At 39.2% G+C, this 23,911-nt stretch overlaps 3 protein-coding genes and 1 pseudogene across 4 annotated transcripts; 2 read left to right on the top strand and 2 right to left on the bottom strand.

Moving 5' to 3' along the window:
* Positions 1–8,016: 8,016 nt before the first annotated feature.
* Positions 8,017–10,069, bottom strand: LOC126799923 (AAA-ATPase At2g18193-like). The gene is made up of 2 exons (XM_050527190.1): positions 8,730–10,069; positions 8,017–8,631 (listed from the first exon to the last, which is right to left on the bottom strand). The coding sequence occupies exons 1-2, from the start codon at positions 9,684–9,686 to the stop codon at positions 8,215–8,217; spliced, it is 1,374 nt and encodes a 457-aa protein (XP_050383147.1). The 5' UTR covers positions 9,687–10,069; the 3' UTR covers positions 8,017–8,214.
* Positions 10,070–12,093: 2,024 nt separating this feature from the next.
* On the bottom strand, positions 12,094–13,498 carry LOC126800616 (AAA-ATPase At2g18193-like; annotated as a pseudogene).
* A 1,338-nt stretch (positions 13,499–14,836) lies between these two features.
* Positions 14,837–16,642, top strand: LOC126800083 (thioredoxin domain-containing protein PLP3A-like). The gene is made up of 8 exons (XM_050527370.1): positions 14,837–14,907; positions 14,997–15,164; positions 15,248–15,295; positions 15,378–15,520; positions 15,614–15,686; positions 15,822–15,883; positions 16,188–16,285; positions 16,355–16,642. The coding sequence occupies exons 2-8, from the start codon at positions 15,006–15,008 to the stop codon at positions 16,456–16,458; spliced, it is 687 nt and encodes a 228-aa protein (XP_050383327.1). The 5' UTR covers positions 14,837–14,907; positions 14,997–15,005; the 3' UTR covers positions 16,459–16,642.
* Positions 16,643–19,212: 2,570 nt separating this feature from the next.
* On the top strand, positions 19,213–23,121 carry LOC126799876 (phosphatidylinositol/phosphatidylcholine transfer protein SFH12-like). 2 transcript variants are annotated; one of them, XM_050527150.1, is made up of 13 exons: positions 19,213–19,343; positions 19,426–19,681; positions 19,769–19,868; positions 19,975–20,241; positions 20,463–20,540; positions 20,634–20,735; positions 20,810–20,859; positions 21,066–21,165; positions 21,286–21,360; positions 21,618–21,677; positions 22,134–22,221; positions 22,356–22,720; positions 22,906–23,121. In XM_050527150.1, exons 1-13 carry the CDS (start codon positions 19,316–19,318, stop codon positions 23,008–23,010), a joined length of 1,674 nt encoding a protein of 557 aa, XP_050383107.1. In that variant the 5' UTR covers positions 19,213–19,315; the 3' UTR covers positions 23,011–23,121. The 2 variants fall into 2 exon arrangements, with proteins under 2 accessions (XP_050383107.1, XP_050383101.1); XM_050527144.1 differs by having other exon boundaries at positions 22,353–22,720.
* The last annotated feature ends 790 nt before the right edge of the window (positions 23,122–23,911 follow it).

The raw sequence follows: 23,911 nt of genomic DNA, 5'->3' as shown, positions 1-23,911 counted from the left end.
TTGAGGTAAAGGGATGATATATAACTCTGGGGGTTCCATAATTTTCTCTAATTTTTAAGGGCGAAAATTTTAAAGAGAAGAGTAAAGAGATGAACAAAAGACACGCAGAACAATCTTACCCGAACGAACAAGACTTTCTGATCAAATGAGCTTACATGATGTACCAGAGACTGACACTGGTAAGAACAGAGATCTTCTGTCATAAGATTTTCTTCTTGACTGCCAAGAAATCACGTTGAACCTTTTGTCATATTTAATCACTACTCAGGAGTCAAGACCAGATACTAGCTTGTATCTCTTCCCTGAGCTGAAACAAACAGAATCACCACAGCTAAAACACAAAACAATGTTTCCTCTGAATCCCAAACACTTGCCCAAATCAGTGTCTTCTCTGTTCACATCCTATTGTCACGCCCCGCCAACCTTTATAGAATTTTCTTTGGGTATTTCTGAAGCCAGCATGACTCAATGAATGTATAAGAGATCACTTGAGCATTGTGGAAGCATTTGTAAGACTTTAGAACCCGCTAGAAAGTCATAGAAGGTTATGGAAGACTTTGGAAGATCGTAGAAGCCTCTAGAGAGTCATAGAAGAATTTGGAAAGTTTTAGAAGTCTCTAGAAGGTTTGGGAACCTTTGAACATCTCTGAAACTCTCTAGAACCTTGGAGAGGCTCAAAGACCTATACCACTCCGGAAGTCTCTACAATACTCATGGTATTACTTAGACTTGTATATACTTATGTAGAACTCACTAGAAACAACTACACTTGTACATAGTCCTAGAATTCTCTAGAACTATTGAGGTAGGATGTGGAGGCCTATAAATAGCAAGACATTCCTCACATTTGAAGCATCAAGTAAGTTGTCTTCAAGCATACTTGTAAACACTCTCTTGTAAGCTTTCTTTGTTTAATACAAGTTCTATTTAGAGATATTCTTTGCCTTTCATTTGTTCTAGCCAAGTGTTGTGAGAGTAAGACTGACTTAACATAAGTGAGTTGCTAAGGCCACACAAGTAGCATAACAAAAGAGTAAGCTCGTGACAGGCGGTATCAGAGCTGAAGTTCGATCAAGACGCTAGCTCGACACAATGGCAAAAAATGACAATCATGCTGGTAATGTTTCCGACGACACGCAAGAGAGGGGTCACGAAGAACTCGTCAATCTGACGGGTCCAAAGAAGGAACGGCTCAAGGACATATTAGCTACAATCGACTCACGACTAACTCAAGTGGAGGAGAGCGTGAGTGGGGGCCCAAGTGGAAGACTTGGAGCCAGAGGAGGCCACAATCCACACTGCGATCAAGGGCATGATGCTCAAGATATAGGAGTCATTGCGGGGCTAGATGGACAATATTCGCGAGGAGTTCATGAAGGAACTTGTCCGGATACGTGAAGTTCATGAAATGGAGCACAATAGCATGCTTGTACGCATGGAGGAGATGCAAACAGATTCTGCACGCATGGAGGAAGTGTGGGCAGACCTTGCCCTATGCAAGCGCACACTAGCCACGAGGGCTAGCACTAGTAGCACCGTAGAGGTCAAACGAATCAAAGTGCCAAAGCCAAAGAGCTTCGGAGGGACGCGCAACGCTCGAGAAGTGGACAACTTCTTATGGGGGCTAGATCAATACTTTGGAGCCGTAGGCATCACGGAGGAGGATGCCAAGATAAATACCGCGGCTCTATATCTCACCGACACCGGCATGCTATGGTGGAGGAGAAAGCGAGGAGATGTCGAAAGAGGTACGTGCACCATCTCTACCTCTGATGACTTTGTTAAAGAGCTTAAGAGACAATTTTATCCCAAGAATGCCGAGGATGAGGCAAGAGCTCACTTGCGAAGGCTCAAGCACATGAGGCCTATTTGTGATTATATTAGAGATTTTACTAACTTGGTGCTTGAGATCCGCGACTTGTTCGACAAGGATGATCTCTTTAACTTCATGGATGATCTCCAATCATGGGACAAGATGGAGTTAAGGCGATGAGGAGTGCAAGACCTTGCCACCGCCATAGCCGTGGCCGAGGGCTTAGTTGATTTCTCAAGTTCAAGGGAGTCCACCAAGCCAAAGGAAAAGAAGAGCAACTATGCCAAAGGTGGGGGAGATAAAGTCCAACACAAGGAAGAGTCCCGCCGTGAGAACTACTTGGCAAGTTCAAGGATAAAGGCAAGCAAAAGAAGATGCAGAGCTCGAGTAAGCCCAACAATAACAAATGTTTTCTTTGCGATGGACCGCATTGGGCTAGGGATTGCCCGCAAAAGAAAGCATTAAGTGCACTCTTAGGAAGTCATCAAAGTGAAATGAAAGCCGAGGGCGACAATAGTGGTGCATACATGGGGTATGTACAGCTACTCATTGCGTTCCAATCCACGCCTAAGGATCAAGCCAAAGGTTTTCTCCATACAGACATCACTATATGTGGGAAGCCAACAACGGCGATGCTCGGCACGGGAACAACTCACAACTTTATTGCCATCGAGGAAGCACAAAGGCTAGAACTTAAGGCAAGCGATGGAGGGGGCTCCATCAAGGTGGTCAATTCACCTGCCCGACCCATACAACGCGTAGCACGAGGAGTCAAGACCAGCGTGGGATCATGGTGTGGGAACCTAGACTTCTCGATAGTGCCGATGGATGACTATAAGGTAGTCTTGGGGTTGGAATTTCATGACCAAGTCAAAGCATTTCCGGTGCCATTCACTAATAGTTTGTGCATCATGGACGGCGACAAGTCTTGTGTAGTACCGGCAACTAGAGGTACAAAACAAGGCGTAAAGGTGTTGTCGACATTACAAGTCATGAAAGACTCATCAAGGGGAGCTTCACATCTGGCACCAACAACGGTTGTCACTTCTTTTAGGAAAGAAGTAGCCGATCGAGTCACTCGACGTCGAGGCATGCCAATGTACAAGGAGTACCTCATTAAGTGGAGGGGCCTGCTTAATACGGAAGTAAGCTGAGAATCCGAGGATACACTATGGCAATTCAAGGACAATCCAGCGTTACAAGAAGGAATGCGCGATGAGGGCATCGCGCGCTTAGGTGGGGGAGAGTGTCACGCCCCGCCAACCTTCATAGAATTTTCATTAGGCATTTCTGAAGTCAATATGGCTCAAGGAAGGTATTAGAGATCACTTGAGCATTGTGGAAGTATCTAGAAGACTTTAGAATCCTCTGGAATGTCATAGAAGGTTATGGAAGACTTTGGAAGATCGTTGAAGCCTCTAGAGAGTCATAGAGACTCTGGAAAGTCTTAAAAGTCTTAAAAGTTTCTAGAAGGTTTGAGAACCTTTGGACATCTCAGGAACTCTCTAGAACCTTGGAGAGGCTCAAGGACCTAGACCATTTCAGAAGTCTCTAGAATACTCACGGTATCACTTAGACTTGTATAGACTTGTGTAGAACTCTCTAGAAGCAACTACACTTTTACATAGTCCTAGAATTCTCTATAACTATTGAGGTATGATGAGGATGCCTATAAATAACAAGGCATTCCTCACATTTGAAACATCAAGTAAGTTGTCTTCAAGCATACTTGTAAGCTTTCTTTATTTAATACAAGTTTTCTTTAGAGATATTCTCTTTGCCTTTCATTTGTTCTAGCCAGGTGTTGTGAGAGTAATGCTGACTTAGCATAAGGGAGTTGCTAAGACCGCACGAGTAGCATAACAAAAGAGTAAGCTCGTGACACTATGCTTCCTTCACTTCCTTCAAGTTCTTGCTCCAAACCGCTATCAATGAGCTCAAAGACTTCATTCCCAGCTCGGTTCGGTCTTATATATACTCCAAGGTTCGAAGTTACTTCTTCAAGTCTCCCCCAAATGACAAACGCACTCTTTTCATCAACAAGAACATCGGCATGGCTGTCAACGAGGTCCATGAAAAGGTGGAGGTCTACCTAGGATCCCAAGATCAGTCCCTCCGATTCTCGACTCGAACTGAGCAAGACGAATCGGCAGATAGTGCCAGCCTCACCGTTGAGAAAAGAGGCCAAGTTGTCATGGATGTATTTGATGACATAAATCTCCGGTGGAGATACGTGGCCAAATCATCAAATAAGAGCAAAACCAACCCAAGTAAGTACGGGATGGTTGGTATTAATAGAGGAGAGAAGGTTCAGTAGAGCTTTGAGTTGAGTTTCGATAAGAAAGACAGAGCCAAGGACCCAAGGTGATGGACTCGTACTTGCTCTATGTGCTTGCTCAGGCTGAGAGTATTGAACAAGGGGAAAGGGTTTGAAGCTTCATACCACTGGAAGGGATCAATGTGGGGCTTCCAGAAATTGCATAGATCTCGTGCACCGGTGCACCCTGTAACTTTCGAGACAATGGCAATGGATCCAGAACCCAAGAAGATGATTAAAGATGACTTGGATAGGTTTGTGAGGAGAAGGGAATTTTATAAGAAGGAAGGTAAGGCTTGGAAGAGAGGGTATTTGTTGTACGGTCCACCTGGTACTGGAAAATCGAGCTTGATTGCAACCATGGCTAACTATCTCAAGTTTAATATCTACGATCTAGAGCTTTCTAGCATTTATGGAAACTCTAAACTGAGAAGGGTTCTACTTTCTACATGTAATCGTTCTATTGTGGTTGTGGAGGACATCGATTGCAGTGTGCAGATAGAGAATCGGGATTCAGTTCAGTCTTCTAAAGGCCATGTAAATCAACCAAGAAATGTTAGTCCCTAACCTTTTTAAACAGCCATTTAACTTGAGCTATTAGTCTATTACTTCATTAATCTGTATATATTGACACATTGTTACCTCAAGTAATCATCTGCATCAGGGCGGATCTAGGATCCAAACATAGGGTGGGTTTAGAATTGGTCGTAGGCAAAAAACAATTTTGGTCAGCATAATATATAATCATATAACATTTATGTATGTAAAGTCTTTAAAAATATAAATAAGTGTCAATAAATGTTAAAGAATATTATGAAAATCGATTACAAATTAAAATACTAAAATAAATTTTTTCTCAAATTACTTAGATTGAAACTTAATAGCTCATATTTACAATTTCATATTCAATATATAGAATATCAAGAATATTAGGAGAAAATACTTGAGGATTTGTATGAGATTTAAGAAGAAATAACAGTATTAGTAGGAGAAATATATGCTAATAATCTAATTATATATATATATATATATATTATCAGCACTAATATATTAAAAATTTAGAATGAATATTGTAGCATGGGCTCGAGCGGATCCGCTAGTGATCTGCATTGGTAAGAATACTTGTAATGTATAGATGTTATGTGTATTCTACTGAATAGGCATCGAGATTGTGTTGTTATATGTGCTCTACTGAATAGTGAATAGGCATTGAGATGGTGGTATGCTATTTGCAGTTCACCCTTTCGGGTCTACTGAACTTCATAGATGGTATGTGGTCGTGATGTGGCGATGAGCGAATTATTGTATTCACTACCAACCACAAGGAGAGATTGGACCCTGCATTGTTGCGTCCTGGTCGAATGGACTTGCACATTCACCTATCATATTGCACTCCAAGTGGGTTCAGAATCTTAGCCTCTAACTACCTTGGCATTCATGAAAGCAGCCCTCATCACCTCTTTGGAGAAATTGAAAGCTTGATAGAGAGTATAGAGGTCACCCCTGCAGCTATAGTAGAGGAGTTTATGAAGAGTGATGATGCAGATGTTGTTCTAGAAGGGCTTGTCACATTTCTCATAGAAAAGAAGGCCGCATATGACAAAATGAGGTCAAAAAAGGCTTTAAAAGCTGAGCAGGAAAGAATTAAGAAAGAAGAGGATGGGAGTAATGTTGGAGTTGAGGAAGATCTTGGGGAATGCGGAAGAATGAACTGTAGAATGGAAATCGAAATAACTCACAACCACAAGCGGAAAATAAAAATGATAGAGAATACCGGGATTTAACGTGGTTCGGCAAAGTGCCTACGTCCACGGGTAGTAACAATAAATAACCTCCACTATACGAAGAAAGGTTACACCGAGAGAAACATTACTTCAAGACTCACACTTGAAGGGATACACTCTCACACACTTTATTTTGCTACACACACAAAACTCTCTACTTGGAGTTTTTTCTCTATCTCTCACTCTTGATCACACAAAAGATGATCTCTCCCTTATTGTTTTTCTATGTTTATTGCACCACTTCTCATGTCTTTATATAGGCAAACATCTTTGTGCAATTCATGCATTTGCATGTAACATGCATGGAAGCAAAGTCAATCTTCTTCCTTGATTCATGCTCAATGTTGGCATGTTCATCAATGCATTCTTCTTTCTTTGTCAAACAAATCAACCATCTACCACCATAAGGTTGTAGATTTGTTTCTTACATTCAACAAAGGTTGCTCCAAGTTTCAACAAAATCAACTCTATCAATTAATGGGTCACCAAAGTAATAGGTGTGCTTGATTTACTCATGTGAACATCACATAGTTTTCACACCTCCATTAAGGAGGGATTGACCATATCAGAAGAGACTTATAAAGCAGAGGAGGAAAGGGGTACAAAAGGAAAAGAAGAAGGGACTAAGAAAGCAGAGGAGGTAGGAACTGAAACAGGGAAGGAGGAAGGGACTAACAAAGCGGAGAGTCATGAAATGGATGCAAGAAGTACTAAAGGAAAGGACTCAAAGGAGGAAGGGACTAAGAAAGTAGAGGCAGGGACTGAAAGAGGAAATAAGGAAGGGACTATCAAAGCAGAGATTCAGAAAACGGATGAGATGAACTCAAACTGGGTCTAGAGTTTGAAGATGAAGATGCAGATTTGATCAGTTGCATTAACTTAAGTAGGTTATCTCATGTGTTAAGTAGAAGAGCAAATGTCGGTGAATTTCTACTTGTAATAACTAATAACTTAAATTTTCAGCTACGTTTAACTGATGCAAGTCATTGTGGTTCACTTAAGTATCTACCTAAAGGGTTGGGAAGACTCTCAAATCTTGAGGTGTTATTGGGATTCAAGCCTGCCAAGTCAAGCCAATTAGAAGGTTGTCGAATTGTTGAGCTCAGAAATTTAATTCGACTTGGAAAACTTGGGCTTCAATTAAGTTGTTCCGATGAGATTGCAGATACTGAGGTCAATGTATTGGTAAATCTTCAAGAACTACAACACATGTCAATCAGCTGCTTTGACAGTCATGGTGATGACCTCATAACAAAGCTGGATAAGTTATTCCCTCCTCAACAACTCCATGGGCTCAATCTAAAGTTTTATCCAGGGAAGGTAAGCCCTATATGGCTCAATCCCATCTCACTTCCGATGTTGAAGTACCTTTCAATATCAGCGGGCAATCTTGCAAAGATGAATGAACGATTTTGGGGAGATGACAATACTGTATGGAAACTCGAGGGCTTAATGTTAGAATCTCTCTCTGACTTGGAAGAAGAATGGGTGAAGGTTCAAAAGGTGATACCATCTGTAAGAGTAGTCACTGTAACTTGGTGTCCGGAGTTGGTGTCCTTTCCCATAGAAGACGTTGGCTTTCGAGGTGGTGTCTGGAAGTAGGAAGATCACAGAATACAAGCCCTAATGAATTCTAGCATGTCTAAATTATATCAATTATCTGTCATGAGTTCTGATACTGTCATCATTTGATCGATTAGAATGTAGAAAATGTATATTCATCTGTGGATTTTGGGTTGTACGTAGTTTGCAATACCATGTTGAGACTAGTTTGATTCAGATATATGAAGATCATTTTTATTTTATCTAACCATAAATATTAGCATTCCCCGATGTCCATTATTTATGCTTCAACTAAGTTACTGCATCAGAAACATTACAGTACCTATCGTAAGCATGCATGAGACCAGGCTTCAAGAACAACGTCAGCATCTTCACCCTCCAAGAGCTCCTCATTGACCTCTGCAATTGATCATCCTCGCAACCAATCATGTTCGCAATTGATCATCCTCGCAACCAATCATGTTAAAAAATTCTGAATTAATTTTCAAATTTTAGGCTACTCTTACATATAGTGAAACAGACTAACAGATCCGTTGGAAAGAAGATCAACCCTTCATAACAGATACAAATTCAAATACACTGTTCTTGCATTCTCATTCTTAATCGCTGTTACAGCTAATCATTCCATCAGAAATATCGCAGTTAACAACAAAATGCCCCAAATCTTACTGGCACTTTCAAGAATGAAGATGTAAAATTCATCACCAAGTTGCTCAAGTTTGTTTTCTCCCTACATCTCATTCAATTTCACTCTTGTTAGTCCCCTGACTCCCCTCATCGTCTTCTTTACTTCTCTCGGATTTTTTTCTATTGAGGAAATTGACAAGTCCTTCCATAGCAACATCAACATCATCACTCTTCATAAGTTCCTCTGCAATTTCAGCAGGGGTAACCTCGGTGCTATCTATCAAACCTTCAATATCTCCACAAAGGCGATGAGGGTTGCTTTCATGAATACCAAGATAGTTAGAGGCTAAAACCCTAAACCCCCTCGGGGTACAGTATGACATGTGAATGTGCACATCCATTCGACCAGGACGCAACAATGCAGGGTCTAATTTATCCTTGTTGTTGGTGGTGAACACAATAATTCTCTCATCACCACAGCTCGACCACAGACCATCTATGAAATTCAATAGGCCAGAGAGTGTAACCTGCAAACATTAAAACCCCATGTCAATCATCATTCAAGGTATACTAATAATATGCCAAATATACTGAAAGTGTTAGTAGCTATATAAAGAATGCTTACCTTGGTGTTGGATTGTTCATTACTTTCCTCCTCAGATTCCCTGTTTTGTATGTCCACGCTGCAATCAATATCCTCAATGACCAAGATAGAACGATTTGAAGTAGACAACAGTATCCTTCTCAATTCCGAGTTGTCATAAACACTAGTAAGCTCCAAATCATACACATCAAACTTGAGATAATTAGCCATGGCTGCGATCAGGCTTGATTTTCCAGTACCAGGTGGACCATACAACAAGTACCCTCTTTTCCAAGCCTTGCCAACCTTTCTATAAAACTCCTTCCTCCTCACAAACCTATCCAAATCCTCAATAATCGTCCTCTTAAGCTCGGGGTCCATAGCCAATGTGTCGAAAGTTGAAGGGTGCTCCAAATCTACTGAATCCGAACTCTGAGAATCAAGCTTGAGAACCTTTTCCTCTTCTCTTATTGCATTAGCCCGAGCCAACACATGTGACAGGTACGAGTCTATCACCTTGGTCCTGTGCTTCTTGTCGAAAATCAGCTCAAAATGGCGCTTGTCATCGCCACCAGAACCAGAATCACTCTTCTTGTCCTCAGCGCACACGAATCGCCATGTTAGCTTAACGCCATCGAAGAAATCCATCATTTCTTGGTCTTTGTCGACAGCAATGTTGAGACTCTTCTGCCCTGGTGTTTTGGTCACTCGAATACGCTCATTCAAATCACTGATCTTGGTCTGGAGGTAAATCTCCGCTGCATCATAAACTTCATTGTTGATGTAGCCGCACTTCTCATCAATAATGATCGTCATGTCAAGAGATCGAGGGGTGAAGAAGAATTGCCGGATGAAGGTGTAGATACATGAACGCAGCTCATGAGGGAGGAGTTGGTCCATTATGGAGCGAACCAACATGATAAATGCAGCCAATGAGGCATAGGCAGAAAACAAGGACGAGGCCGAGGTAGGCATGTCTTTGAAATTAAGAGAATACATTGGAAATGTGACTGTAAATCGCTGAGTTCAGGTTATGGGACTGAGGATGAAGATGAAGCTAGCTTTGGTTTTATACTTTATAGAATGGCAGTATGACAATTTCGTAAAAATTTCGAATGGGGCAGATTTGTGAATTGTGTCCTTGTTGGTTTTGCTTGGGGTTCAAGTGTTGAAGACGTGTAGAGAATCCTCATTCCAATTGGGTGGCCACAGTCATATAGTGCATGTACTACAAATCATGACGATGGATTAGGAAAGACAACTTTGTCATTTTAAAAAGCAAAGCACGGTAACTATTTCAATTTTTCAACAAACATGACATGAGACTATGAACGTTGAGTTGGAATTTGGGTGCTATCGGTATCAAGGAAAGTTGTTTCTTTGTGGTGCAAACATCAATAAAAGAAATTCATGTTGCATGACTTGACTTTCCATGGATAATTGCTGAGAGACAACTATAAGAGCAATTTAATTTGTACGTATATAAGTCCTCATAACATTCTACATTTTATTACCAAATATTTTACAGTTCTTTTTTTTTATAGAAGTACCTAAATTTATTAAAAACTTAGCTGTATAAATTACCTAAAGATGAAGCCTATAAAGACCAATTGTATCAAGAGTAGGTTACAAGGACTTACTAGAAACTAGAAAGGTGCGTACCAAACTTGCAGCCCAAACTCAGTCGGAAATGGTGCCGGCGCGGCAGTCATAATGCAATCTCACATCTCAGCCTTAACTAGACGAAGAAAAATCACCGGCAAACTACAAATTCACATCTCAAGCTAGCCTCGAGTCCCCGATATATTCCTATTTGGCATTGAGTCAATGCCAGAGACTCATTGGTGACCAGACTGACCAGTGATCACTGTTGGATTCAAGAGAGAATACATGGAGGAAATGCGGCTAGCTAGATGCACAGTGTTAATCTTCATTACTTTATCTTATTTATACAAACCCTGGTTGTCAGGGAAAACCCCAAACTAACCCTACACAGTCTAGCACACACAGTGACACACACAAGGTCACAAGCGGCTGGTGAGATTCAGTCACAAAATTAAAAGAGGTGAACTTCGCTTACATATATATTGGTTTTTTTATTTATACTTGAATATCCTTGCAATTTATCATGTATCAATTGATTTTGCACGCACAAATGTTGCGGATCTAAGAAATATATAGTCAGCAATGTAGCGATATAATTTAAAAGCTCTCCTGTTTAACTTTTGTATAGCAGTTAAATTCACTCGCATAATCGCATCAGTATATGTAATCACCTAAAAGGCTAGTTCAATGGATGCTTGTCTAGCTCTCTAGCTAGCCCTAATGCACGGCTGGTTCCCCAACTTATTTCCTGTTAGAATTGTGATCTTGATGGCTAGTACATTGGTGTGATCATATGATTTTAGTTTACTGAGTATTATGACTAGTACAAGGTGTAGTGACTAATCATACTTTAGTGAGACATTAACGACGATTTATCGTCAGTTCCATTCCTTTTTAATGTGATACGTACGTATAAATATTACCTTCAAGTCTTCAATCTTCACCTATGAAGCACGGACACGTGCTATGGGCAGCGTATATCGGATACTGACACGTTCGGACACACGAATTGACTTTAGACACAATAAAAGTGAAAATACTTATGGTGAGATTTGAACATTGGTCATTTAAGGCACTCAACAACTCCTCAACCATTCCAACAGATTCACTTTTTATTATATTTATGCACACTTTAATATATATATATATATATATATATATATAAGGAGAAAAACTCGTGATAAAAATAAGAATGTTTGTGGTGGGAATCGAACTTTGGTTATCCAAGGTACTAATCAAGTCCTTAACCATTCTAACAAGTTATGTTTTTATCATTTTAATGCACACTTTGACATATATATACATATAAAATTCTAAATACTTTCAAATTTATAAATTAATCTTTTAAATATATATATATATTAAAAATAATATTAAATTAACGTGTCCACCACGTGTTCGTGTTCAAAAAATTTTATATATTCCGTGTCTACGTATCGAATCGTGTCCAATACGGACACTCGTGTCCGTGTCCGTGCTACTTAGATCTTCACTGACAATATTACATGTCCCTGAATAAATTTTACTCATCAAAGCCTCATGTTTACGAAGTTTGATATAGAGTTCTTGAGTATATATATTCAAAGTTTAATTATGCACCACAGATGCTTTGGAAACAAACACAAGAACCTTATAGCAGTTCTTTTTGTTATGGTTTTTGTACATATTTTTGTTTTTGTTTTTGTGTGTATTTGTCATTCTGATTCAGCAGGCATTACATTTGTGGTTACATATGTATAGCGCATGAGGAGCAACAAATAGGAGACAACACCTTCGTACTTCAGCATCTGAGAGAGGAGATTCATCGATCAAATTCATCATTGCTACCGATTGAGCTCCGCTTATCTGCCTCTTGATTTATTTCTTGAATTTCAGGTATATTAGTCCCTTCATCCTCAATTTTGTGGCTCTCTTCCTTCTTTCTCTTCAGTAGCTCTACAAGTCCTTCAAGAGCAACATCAGCATCCTCACTCTTCATGAACTCCTCAGCAATCTCCGCGGGGGTGACCTTTGTGCTCTCTATTAACTCCTCATTTCTCCACATATGAGATGAGGATTGCTCTCTTGTATACCAAGGTAGTTAGAGGACAAGATCCTGAAACCGCTAGGAGTGCAATAACACATGTGAATGTGCACATCCATTCGACCAGGACGCAGCAATGCCGGGTCTATCTTGTGTTTATGGATGGTCGTGAACACCATGATCCTCTCATCTCCGCAACTTGACCACAAACCATCTATAAAGTTCTATAGCCCGGAAAGAGTTAATTTGGTGTCAGATGGTTGATGATCTTGATCCTCACATTCCCGGTTTTTCATCTCTACACTGCAATCAGTATCTTCAATGACCAAGATAGAACAGTTTGTAGTACTGAGCAGGGTCCTCCTTAACTCCGAGTTGTCTTGAATACTAGTAAGCTCCACATCATATATATCAAACTTCAGATAATTAGCCATGGCAGCAATCAAGCTGGATTTGCCAGTCCCCGGTGGACCATACAACAAGTACCCTCTTTTCCAGGCCTTCCCAACCTTCTTATAGAACTCCCTCCTCCTCAAAAACCTATCCAAATCCTCAATGATCGTTTTCTTAAGCTCGGTGTCCATGGCAAGTTTCTCAAAAGTAGCCGGATGCTCCAGATGTATCGAGCTCCACTCCGAATCGGACTCATAATCGTACGGATCATATTGCTCCACTTTGCTATAGAGCTTCAAAACCTTGTCCTCATTCTTAATGGCCTCGACCTTGTCAAGCACATAGGGCAAGTAGGACTCGATCACCTTGATCGACTCTATGTTTCTTACTCACTGTCAGCTCGAATTGATGCTTCTGATTGTTCTGCTCATTCTCTCCCCTGCTGCACACGAAGCGCCAGTTGATGTTTATCCCCTCGTAACTGTCTTTGATTTCTTCACCCTTTTCAATGGTGACAGTTATGTGCTTCTGCCGAGGTGCCTTTCTGACCTGAAGACGGTCGTTTTGGGGACTTATCTTGGTCCGGAGGTAGACCTCCGCGGCCTCATAGATTTGGTTTTGAACCATGCCGCAGCTCTCGTCAACGACGAGAGTAAGGTCGGAGGAGGGGGGGGGGGTGAAGAGGCGGCCCATGGCAGCTAGAGTAGATGTAGTGGCGGAGCTCGTGGGGGATGAACTGATCAACCATGGAACGCACCAACATTATGAATGCGTTGAAGGAGGCATAGTGTCACGGACCTAGCTATTCGGCTGCCATACTTGGTCCATGCGGCGCTTCATTCTCATGGAGCCAGCTTTATCTAACGGGGCAATGCACTGGTTTCGCCCTGCTTTGGGCTCATCAGGGGATCGGCTCCAGACCCCGACCAGTGTGTAGGGTGGCCAACTCCCTTCTTCGACGTTAAGTCCCCGACTAGCGACAAGCTCCCAAAACTCAACCGGGTCGGCCTGTCTGAACCCCTCGAAAGGAGCAGCTATATATCTCCCACACCTTCTGGCATTGGAGCAATCCCACGTATGCATGAATTATATTTAACCAGCGATACCCACAATAGACACTCCTGAAAAATGGGACGTGACAATAGGCTGAGAACAAGGACGATGCTGTTGTGTGCATGTTTATGAGGTTCAGGCTTTCAAATCTGGGTGGAAACATTGTCATTGTGATTGTATTTGGATTTCAAATCTATAGGTTTGGGAGGAGGTAATTAATGAAGGGTTTACGCTTTATTTATGTTGATCTATGATGAACTTGGGCAGCAATCAAAAGTACAATATGTGTGTTTGCTTGGTTTCCAAGCAATTTTGTTGCATGAACCGACACAGAGTTATGACACGTAGACCAATTCCATTTTATATTAGAGTGTAGGCCATACCGCCATAGGGAGAACTTAATCCTATCTATACAAGGAAACCAAAATCGTACAACCATTATGACTCGCAAACAATACAAAGCATGTTACTTGATTTCAGAATACAGAGCATTCAAACATTGTCGTGAGTTTTAGGTTATGGCAAATAGTTATACAGTATTGTAATAAACAGTAACTACTCCATATAGTTAGACACTTTGTAGGTAAACAGTAAACTAGGGCTCAATTTCTAACCTCTATGAATGTCATAATGAAATCAATATTTAGCTTTCTATGTAAGATATATGTTTTGAATTGATCAACCAGCTTCTTTTCTCTATTTCAGGGCTATAATCTCCCCTTGATAACTGAAAAACACACAAAAATGAACTGTTAGTGTTTGGGATTGCTTGCATTTTGACATTCCCCCTTTTCTATCGTAGATCCCACAAGTGTTATCTTGGAATTTCACGAAGATCAAAACATGATGATCTCATAAAGTCATAAGTGAAGAAATTGGCTACAATGTTGAGGCACACAAGAACAACTAGAACATGGTACTAACTAGTGAGGAAGAAGAAATTATTGGGCCTAGATGAAAGTGGACTGAACAAACTTAGGCCAATAGGCCCAAAGCGGCGTAAAATAAAATCTTACAAAGAACTATAACAATGGTCATCCCAAATTCCCAAATGCTCTAATTGGCGGTTCACCACTTCAAACCTTTGAAACGATTTTGCCGATTTTGCAATCCAAGACTGGTTTTCGATTCAACAACCCAACTAAAGTAACCCTCTTTTCTCAAACCCAGATCTCCAATTCTCAAATTCAATCCCACAATACCAATCTCAGAGTTCATTCACTTTTCGATTTCAGGTAAAAAAGATGGATCCAGATGCAGTCAAATCCACCCTCCAAAACCTTGCATTCGGAAATGTGATGGCAGCAGCCGCCCGCAATTACCAGAAGGAGCTTCTCTCCGGCGATAAAGCTCCGGCCAGCAGCTCCGCCGACCAGGAGGTCGACCTTGATGAGCTCATGGATGTAAGTTCAATCATTTCTAACAATTTGCATGTTCAATTTTGACACAGAAATATGATCTGTATGTGGATTTCGGTTGTTTCTAGGATCCTGAGCTGGAAAAATTGCACGCAGATCGAATTGCAGCGCTAAAGGTTTGATCTTTTTGGATGTTTGGCATTTTGTTGTTATGCAAGTCATGTGGGAATCGTGTTGATCTGTGTTTAATTTGGACAGAGAGAAGCTGAGAAGAGGGAAGCATTGAAGAGGCAAGGACATGGGGAGTATAGGGAAATTACTGAGGGGGATTTCTTGGGGGAAGTTACTGGGAGTGAAAAGGTTGTGTGCCACTTTTACCATAGAGAGTTTTATAGATGCAAGTAAGGTTTTTGACTCTGTTGTTGTGTAGATGAATAAAAATGGAAATGTAAGGGTTTTTGTGTGTGTTTCTTATTAGCAATGTTTGTGTATAGGATAATGGATAAGCATTTGAAGACCCTTGCGTTGAAGCATGATGATACCAAGTTCGTCAGGCTGGATGCCGAGGTCAGTGTCTGCTCTTATGAATACATACTGTTTTGCGTGTTTATAAGGACTGAGCTTAGATTGCAAACTCCGTTTTGATCATTTAGTAAGCACAACAGTTGAGTGAGAGATTAATTATTTGGAAATCATATGCAGAATGCGCCCTTCTTTGTCACCAAACTGGGAGTCAAAACTCTGCCCTGTGTCATAATATTCAGGTCAGAACATTCCCATCTTGATGACTATATATCTATAAGCATTTGAATTTCCAGTATTGATATGCATATTAGTGCAGACTATATGGTTGGAGCTATACTACGTATAATTATTTGAGCCCTCATACTTGCTAGCTGGCTATACCTAGATTACAGCTTCTGGTTGGTGGGAATACTAATTTTGATATGGCCAATACTTCATGACATCTCTTAGTGGTTACCCAAAGTTGTGTTTGACACTTTCTACTTACATTCAGATGCTGCTTTAGAATTTCTATATTTACAAATCCAACTGTTTGCCGTACAGAAAAGGAGTTGCTGTGGATAGGCTGATTGGATTCATTGATATGGGTGGAAAAGATGATTTCAGCACAAGGGCACTTGAGGTTGTCCTAATCAAGAAAGGTAACACTTCATTAAATGTGTGTTTGCAGTCATATGCTTGTGGCAGTTTCTAAAGTGTGATTGTAACAGGTATAATTAGTGAGAAGGAAGAAGAAGACGAAGATGATGATTATCTTGAAGGTGGTCGCAGGACAGTGAGATCCTCTCTAAATCATGATTCTGATTCAGACTGATAAGTATACTAGAAGTCTCAGATGCTTCAGTTGGATGTTATTATACTTCCAATCTATGTATTTTCTTTTGGAAAAACAAAATTACATTCGAAATGTGTTCTTCCAGGCTTGAATAGGAAATGTGTGTCCAAATTCTTCCTTATCCCTGCTCTCTACTGAATCAAACCTTTTGTCTTTCCTAATAGATTTGGAAGCCGTTGTTACTCATACCTTTTGTCTTTCCTAATAGATTTGGAAGCCGTTGTTACTCATTTACGTAGGTGTGTGTGTGTGTGTGTGTGTGTGTGTGTGTGTGTGTGGGGGGGGGGGGGGGGGGGGGGGGGGGGGGGCTCATTAATTTACTTGAGAGTAGTATAAAGATCTACCAAGCTATCTCAAAACTAATGATTATTCAATGAGGCAGGCTTACCTTTTCTTAGATTTCATTCACAGAAAAAACCTCAAATGGAACTTGAATTATGCCTCAATGCACATTTTGGTACCTGGACTTTTAAAACTACCCAAATAATACCTAAACTAATGCTCTATTAGTCATTATAGTACTTCCGTCAGATTTACCGTTAAAAATGAGGGTAAAATTGTCAAACATACTTTTTAAATTGATTTAATCTATAAAGCCTTATTTTTTTTAATTTCTTTAATAAAAAAATGAAAAATTAGAGAACAACTTTTTTGGGTTTTTTGCAAAGGCTCAATTATTGTTGTTTATACTTTTTGAGGAACTAGCGATGGTGCATTATTATTAATTCAAGCATAAAAAATAATGTTTCACGATTAAAGCCTTATTTTTTAAAATTTCTTAAATAAAAAAATGAAAAATTAGAAAACAACAACTTTTTTGGGTTTTTGGCGAATGCTCAATTACTGTTGTTTATACTCTCTGAGGAACTAGCGATAGTGCATAATTATTATTTCAAGCATAAAAAAATTATGTTTGACGAATAAAGCCTTATTTTTAAAAATTTCTTAAATTAAAAAATGAAAAATTAGAGAACAACAACTTTTTTGGGTTTTTGGCGAATGCTCAATTACTGTTGTTTATACTATATGAGGAACTAGCAATGGTGTATTATTATTATTATTATTATTATTATTATTATTATTATTATTATTATTATTATTATTTCAAGCATAAAATAAATATCTTTGACGATTTTACCCCTATTTTAACGGTAAATCTGACGGATGTACTATAATGGCTAACAGAGCATTAGTTTAGGTACCATTTGGGTAGTTTTGAAAGTTCAGGTACCAAAATGTGCATTAAGGCATAATTCATGTACCATTTGAGGATTCTTTTCTCTTTTATTTAATCGAAATTCACTACATTCAATGGAAACTAGTACAAGTGAATGTGGGAAACTCATATAGCTTAGAGCGGCGCTGCATATTATCTGGAGCCTTTGATGCATCATGATCAATGGTCTAAATAGCGGTTATCGGCATCGTATCGGTTTTGTAAAATAAGGATATATCGAGATATATCGGATTATATCGGATTTATCGTTTTTTCTAATTTTTAATTAAATTTACTATATTTATAAACATATACATCAAAATATACCAAATAAACTTGAGAAATTAAAACTTATAGAAGTAAATGTACTAAATAAACTTCATAAAAAAATATTTGATTGTTTCAACAATTAAAATACATAAATAGTATTAATTAATAAAAAATAGAGGTGATCATTTATCATAAACTATTTTGTCATTGAATGTTATCGATGAAACTTTTATTTTCTTTAATTTTTTTCTTTTCAAAACAACTTGGTTTAAAAAAATATTAAAAAAAACACCGATATATCGGGTCAAACTCGGTTTGACCCGATATATCGTCATTTGACTTGATTTTTCGGGTTGACCGATATAATAGACTGATAAGCAACTTATCGTATCGTTTTCTTAATATCAGGGATATATCGGGGACATATCGAGGATATATCGGGATATTTAGAACATTGATCATGATTGAATCCAAAACCAGCTTCATTTCCCAGAAACTTTCAGTTCATGAGAACGAGTCCATGTAAAGCTGTAAACTCATCTTGTTTGAGCCGAATCTTGATTCCTTGCCAATTTGTATGTTTGGCTGGGATAAGCCAAATGCTGAAATGCACAACCTTCTCAATATTAGGAAATTATGAAGATAAATCTTGGGAGATCAAAACCTTGGTGGGAAATATCATAGAAGCAGATCAAACTTGTGACTTGCCAACCTATGTTCAGGGATTTTTCTTTGATGACCACTGATAGTCTTACTGCAACTAGAAAGAAACTGGGTTCACTTTAAAGTTGGAAATTGTAATGAAAAAAAATTAAAGCGACCTGTCGTATTGAGGAATTCTGCCGGGAAGTTAGTTGACTTGAATCAGAACTTGAGCGAAAAAGCCTTGCATTCCGTCAACGTTGTCTCCTTTTTTGCATGGCGTTGAGACCTCGTCCACTTTTCTCTCCCTCATTTTCTAAATATGCCGGAATTCCCAACTATGATTCAGGATATTTGTATCCATTACTATCTCTCACTCCACCCTTTTTTTTTCCCTTTTTTTTCTTTTTTTTTAATCCTTTTTTTGGATACCTCCATTCCTGAATCAAAGGTAGTAATCTGGGTCAGCTTCATTTTGATGCAGATTATCTAATTTGCTTTGTTTTAAATTTGTCTTGTTCTATTTGAGCTGCATTTGTTTAGAAATTTGCGTAATTGATTTGCTTGTGATGTTTATTTTCCTAAGTGGAATGTTATAGCAGGCATTTGGGCAGCGCTTTGGTTCTAGGGTCCCTGCATCTGTGATTGTAAGTGCTTGGTTTCTCTTCTGCAAGCTCTCCTATAGTAGCAAAAGAAGGTTCTGAAACCATGTCTGGACCTCATTTCACAAAGCAAGGTGAAAACCCCACTTTACTTCTCTATTTTTAACACTTTTTCGAAATTATGATGTTTGGTGATTATCGAATATGTGTTTTCAGCTTGTGATGTCGAAATCACCGAAGAAGAGAGAAAGACGAGGATTGGGTCATTGAAGAGGAAGGCATTGACTGCTTCTGCCAGGTTCAGAAACTCTTTGACAAGAAAGCATAGGAGAAGCCAGAGTAGAGTCTTGTCTGTAGAAATCGACGATGTGCATGACATTGAGGAGATGAAGACTGTTGATTCGCTTCGTCAGGCACTTATATCGGAAGAGCTTCTTCCTACCAAGCACGATGATTATCATAAGATGCTGAGGTTTATACCAATTTATTTTCCACAAAATAGTTTGTGGCATGGTTTCCAAGATTTTTCTTCTAATGCGAATTCATTTTTGTAAGGCAGATTCTTGAAGGCCAGGAAATTTGATATACAGAAAACCAAGCAAATGTGGTCCGACATGCTTCAGTGGAGGAAGACATTTGGTGCTGACACAATACTGGAGGTGGATTCATAGATTCTAAGGCTTTGAAATTATTAATTTTTAATTCCTCTTACAGTCTTCATATAACAATATTCATTATTTTACTCATTAGTGTTTCATTTCGAAGGAATTTGAGTTCAAGGAACTCGATGAAGTCGTGAAATACTATCCTCAAGGACACCATGGAGTTGACAAGGATGGACGGCCTGTTTATATTGAGAGAATAGGCCAAGTAGATGCAAACAAGCTGATGGAAACCACAACAATAGATCGCTACGTGAGATACCATGTCCGCGAGTTTGAAAGGACATTTGATGCTAAATTCCCGGCTTGTTCAATAGCAGCAAAGAAGCACATTGATCAAAGTACAACTATTTTGGATGTGCAAGGAGTGGTATGATTATCATAACCACTGCTTTTGTAGACAAGCTGTTATATTGTTTATAGCTGTTTCTATGTCAGTCATTAGGGATACTTTAAAGCTTTGTTCATCTTGTAGGCAAAGGTGCTAAAAGAATCTATTATCTCTATAATTTACTTTGTGTATTGCCTTTTAATGCTTAAATGTCCCATGAAACTATGAGAGTAAAATCGTCTATGTTATGTATGCCTCAGGGACTTAAAAGTTTCAATAAAGCTGCCAGGGACCTTATTACTCGCCTTCAGACGATTGATGGCAACAACTATCCTGAGGTACTATATATATATATATATATATATGATCATATTTTGGTCTGTATTTGATGGTGGACGACCAAATTGTGAGTTTTCTTGTTTCCATTGCAGACCTTGAATCGTATGTTTATCATCAATGCTGGTTCTGGTTTTAGAATGTTGTGGAGCACTGTGAAGTCCTTCATTGATCCAAAGACAACTGAAAAGATAAATGTCAGTATACCTTTTGAGCTAAAAGTTCTATTTCCTGTCAGGACTATATTATGATCAAAGTTATATTCCTCCAGGTCCTTGGTAACAACTATCAGAGCAAGTTACTTGAGATAATTGATGCTAGGTAAGTCTCATTATGAGCAGCAGGCTATTTTTCACTCAAGATTATCGGTTCTTTCCTTGCTGCAGAATGTTCTATCTTTTCTGCCTACAATATCTAACTCAATAGACAATACTTCACCTATTCTATATTTACGATAACATCTTCTGCTTATATATACACAGAGCTGCTCATTTTCTTTATTAATGTTCCATTTTTGGCTCCTTCAGTGAGTTGCCAGAATTTTTAGGAGGTGCATGTACTTGTGCTGATCAAGGAGACTGTTTACGTTCTGATAAGGGCCCTTGGAAGGACCAATTGATAATGACGGTTAAAAAACCATCTCTGCCTCTCTTTTTTTTCTTCTGTACCATAAATACTCAATACAGTATAATTTTTCAGTTGGAAGTTGAGTTTAAATTCTCAGATAATTGATATACAAACATGCAGATGGTCCAGAATGGTGTTCATAAATGTACAAAGAAACCTCCTGTTCAAACAAGTGAAATGAAGACGGTATCAGAGGTGAAATAGAAAATCCAAAGATCTTACATGATTTTCATTTTTTGTAGACAAATCAACGTTTCCTTTATCTTTACCATCCAAAACTCCCCTTGTAGACAAGAGAATTTCATTAAGTTGTCAAGGACCAACAAACGCTCATCTAATTGTCAATTTTGGGCCCGAGTCCTTTCAAATATCCTTTTACATTGTACTCTTAATGTCATCTGGTGTATCTTGTTGTTGACAAAAGCTCTAGTTGATTTATATAACCTTCTCAGGGACGTGAAGCAGCTGATGTGCAACCTTTGTCTCCTGGACCTTCTCGTTTTCACAGAGAAGTAAGTGCAGATGACTTCAATCATCAGTATTTGCTGCCTTCAAATTCTATAATTTTTTATGCATGAGACAGTTAGAAATGGGGGTGGTTAGCAGTTGTGGTGATAATTCTGCAGCACTGGCATTATAGTTTCTTTGTTTGTCCTTTGGTTGCAACCTGAGTGTTGGGAAAATTGTGGACTTCTTGTAGATTCAAAAGCACTTAAGTTTTAAATCAAATGTGCTGCATAGGGGTGAATGAATCAGACTGATCACTGATGCAACATATAATGTCACTGTGGCATTATAAGCCACATCTATTTGCATCATGTGCTTGGTTTCTAGGAGTCAATGTTTGCAGCTTGAAGAGATGGAATTGCATTGCTCTTCATCTAGCTAAATTTGTACTGAATTCATGTTATCTTTCCCTCTCCCATGTATTATAACTGCTTTAACTTCATCTGATATAATCTTCACAGTCTTCCATGACTAAAAGTATCCAAGGGCCTTTCAACTATCCCCCAACTGCGGCTTCATCATGGCAAACAGCGGTTAATAATGGCAAAGGTACATCAGATAACCAATAGGTGGCCTTATTTCTTTCATTTCCTTACCTTACCCGTCCAAGATAACCCAAACTTTGTTCTGTGTTTTAATTTGTTTACAATCATTATGTAATGATATTCTTTAACTTGCAGCAGGAGGTTATTATGATACTCCCATTACTCCCAGAGTTTATGATGGGTTCGGCTCTCAGGTTCTTGCTGGTATTGTGGCATTTATCATGGGGATTGTTGCGATGGTCAAATTAACCCACAACATGCCAAAGAGACTCACAGATTCCACCTTTTACTCAAGCACTGTATATGGTGATGATGCCGTGTTCAGACGCCAGCCTTCATGCTCTAGCATCGTCAGTTCAGAACTCATGTCTGTCATGAAACGTATGGCTGAATTGGAAGAGAGAGTTAAACCATCTTCCAAACCACATGAGAAGGAGGAACTGCTGAATGAAGCTATGAGCAGAGTCGATGCCTTGGAGCATGAACTTAATGCAACAAAGATGGTACCATCCTTGGCCTCTTCAAGTTTCTTTTCAAAAATTGTTACACAGGACTTTAAACCTTACTCATGAAACTAGTATCATAACACAATCATAGTACAGAACCAGGCAACAGAAGAGTAAAAGCTATACATTACGTTTGCATCAATGACTAGAGATTAGTACTGTCTATTTGTTTCCTTTCTTAGGCTCTCCATGAGTCGCTTGCGCGACAAGACGAGATTTTGGCACCTAGGAAGAACAAGAAGAACAAGAGGAAGAAAATGATGAAATTCATGTGCTATCATGGTTAATCCAGTTGCATATTCTGAAGGTGGAGTTTGTGTCATTCCACATGGTGAAGGGAGACCTGAAGAATATGCTTGCTTTGATTGATGGTTTTCCAAAGCCGCCCCCCAAATGCAGCCACCCTTATATTAATTGTAACCTTTACGACATTTGAATTCATATGTTTTGGCCACATGCTATAGTTTGGTATAGTTTTGCACCCACTTTTATTCCAAAATTTGTGTCATTTCAGTGATTTCATGTGGAATGTAATTTGTTAGTTTTGCTCATACTATTTTCTTCTCTCGAAACATCTATAACGTAAGAAATAAATACTCTTAATCACTAAAACTACAAGCTCGACCGCTATTGGCTCATGTAACACACTGATATTGCTTTATAAGCAAACTTATGTGAAAAAAAAAAAAAACAAACTTACGTGACAGGAGTGTGATTAGTTGATCATCACATTATGCCAAATCGGGTGCATGCACGAACATAATACCCTACCTTGTACCCGACGAGTCGACGACTTTCCAGTTTTGGTTGCCGGAAAGCTAGTGAGCTACTTTGGATTTTGTTGATGACGGAACAAGATTGATAGGTGAAGTGGGGTCAAAGCAAAGCTAAGCAAGGAGGGAGGAGGCCACCGGCGGCAGCTACCTGCTTTCCGCTTGGCGCCGCTGTTTGCTTGGTAGTGGAGGCAGAGTTGGAGTGAGGGAGAGCAAAATATATATAAGAATGTCTTCTTTGAAATGAATTGTAGGGTAAGCAAAGTGAAAGAACACTAAGATCTTTACCATATCTTCACGGTGGAACTGCCGCCCTTTGAATGTGGCTTTCATTTTTAAGGCTGCCCTAAAGGCTTGGCTTAGGCTTAGCTTAACCCACAGAGTTGAGTGGAAAAATTAGGTAATAAACAGGAAG

This window comes from Argentina anserina, chromosome 1, assembly GCF_933775445.1.
Source record: "Argentina anserina chromosome 1, drPotAnse1.1, whole genome shotgun sequence".
In the NCBI taxonomy this organism is placed as follows: domain Eukaryota; kingdom Viridiplantae; phylum Streptophyta; class Magnoliopsida; order Rosales; family Rosaceae; genus Argentina; species Argentina anserina.
The sequence above is the reverse complement of the archived record's forward strand: the minus strand, read 5'-3'. Positions and strand labels throughout refer to the sequence as shown.

Excerpts from the sequence above, each read along its gene's own strand:
- LOC126800083 (XM_050527370.1), top strand. The coding sequence starts at position 15,006 with ATGGATCCAGATGCAGTCAAATCCACCCTCCAAAACCTTGCATTCGGA. Across the intron at positions 15,687-15,821 it reads TCGTCAGGCTGGATGCCGAG|AATGCGCCCTTCTTTGTCAC; the intron begins GTCAGTGTCTGC and ends AATCATATGCAG. Across the intron at positions 15,884-16,187 it reads CCCTGTGTCATAATATTCAG|AAAAGGAGTTGCTGTGGATA; the intron begins GTCAGAACATTC and ends TTTGCCGTACAG.
- LOC126799923 (XM_050527190.1), bottom strand. The coding sequence starts at position 9,686 with ATGTATTCTCTTAATTTCAAAGACATGCCTACCTCGGCCTCGTCCTTG. Across the intron at positions 8,632-8,729 it reads ATGAACAATCCAACACCAAG|GTTACACTCTCTGGCCTATT; the intron begins GTAAGCATTCTT and ends TAATGTTTGCAG.
- LOC126799876 (XM_050527144.1), top strand. The coding sequence starts at position 19,316 with ATGTCTGGACCTCATTTCACAAAGCAAG. Across the intron at positions 21,678-22,133 it reads CTTCTCGTTTTCACAGAGAA|TCTTCCATGACTAAAAGTAT; the intron begins GTAAGTGCAGAT and ends TAATCTTCACAG. Across the intron at positions 22,222-22,352 it reads AGCGGTTAATAATGGCAAAG|CAGGAGGTTATTATGATACT; the intron begins GTACATCAGATA and ends TTTAACTTGCAG.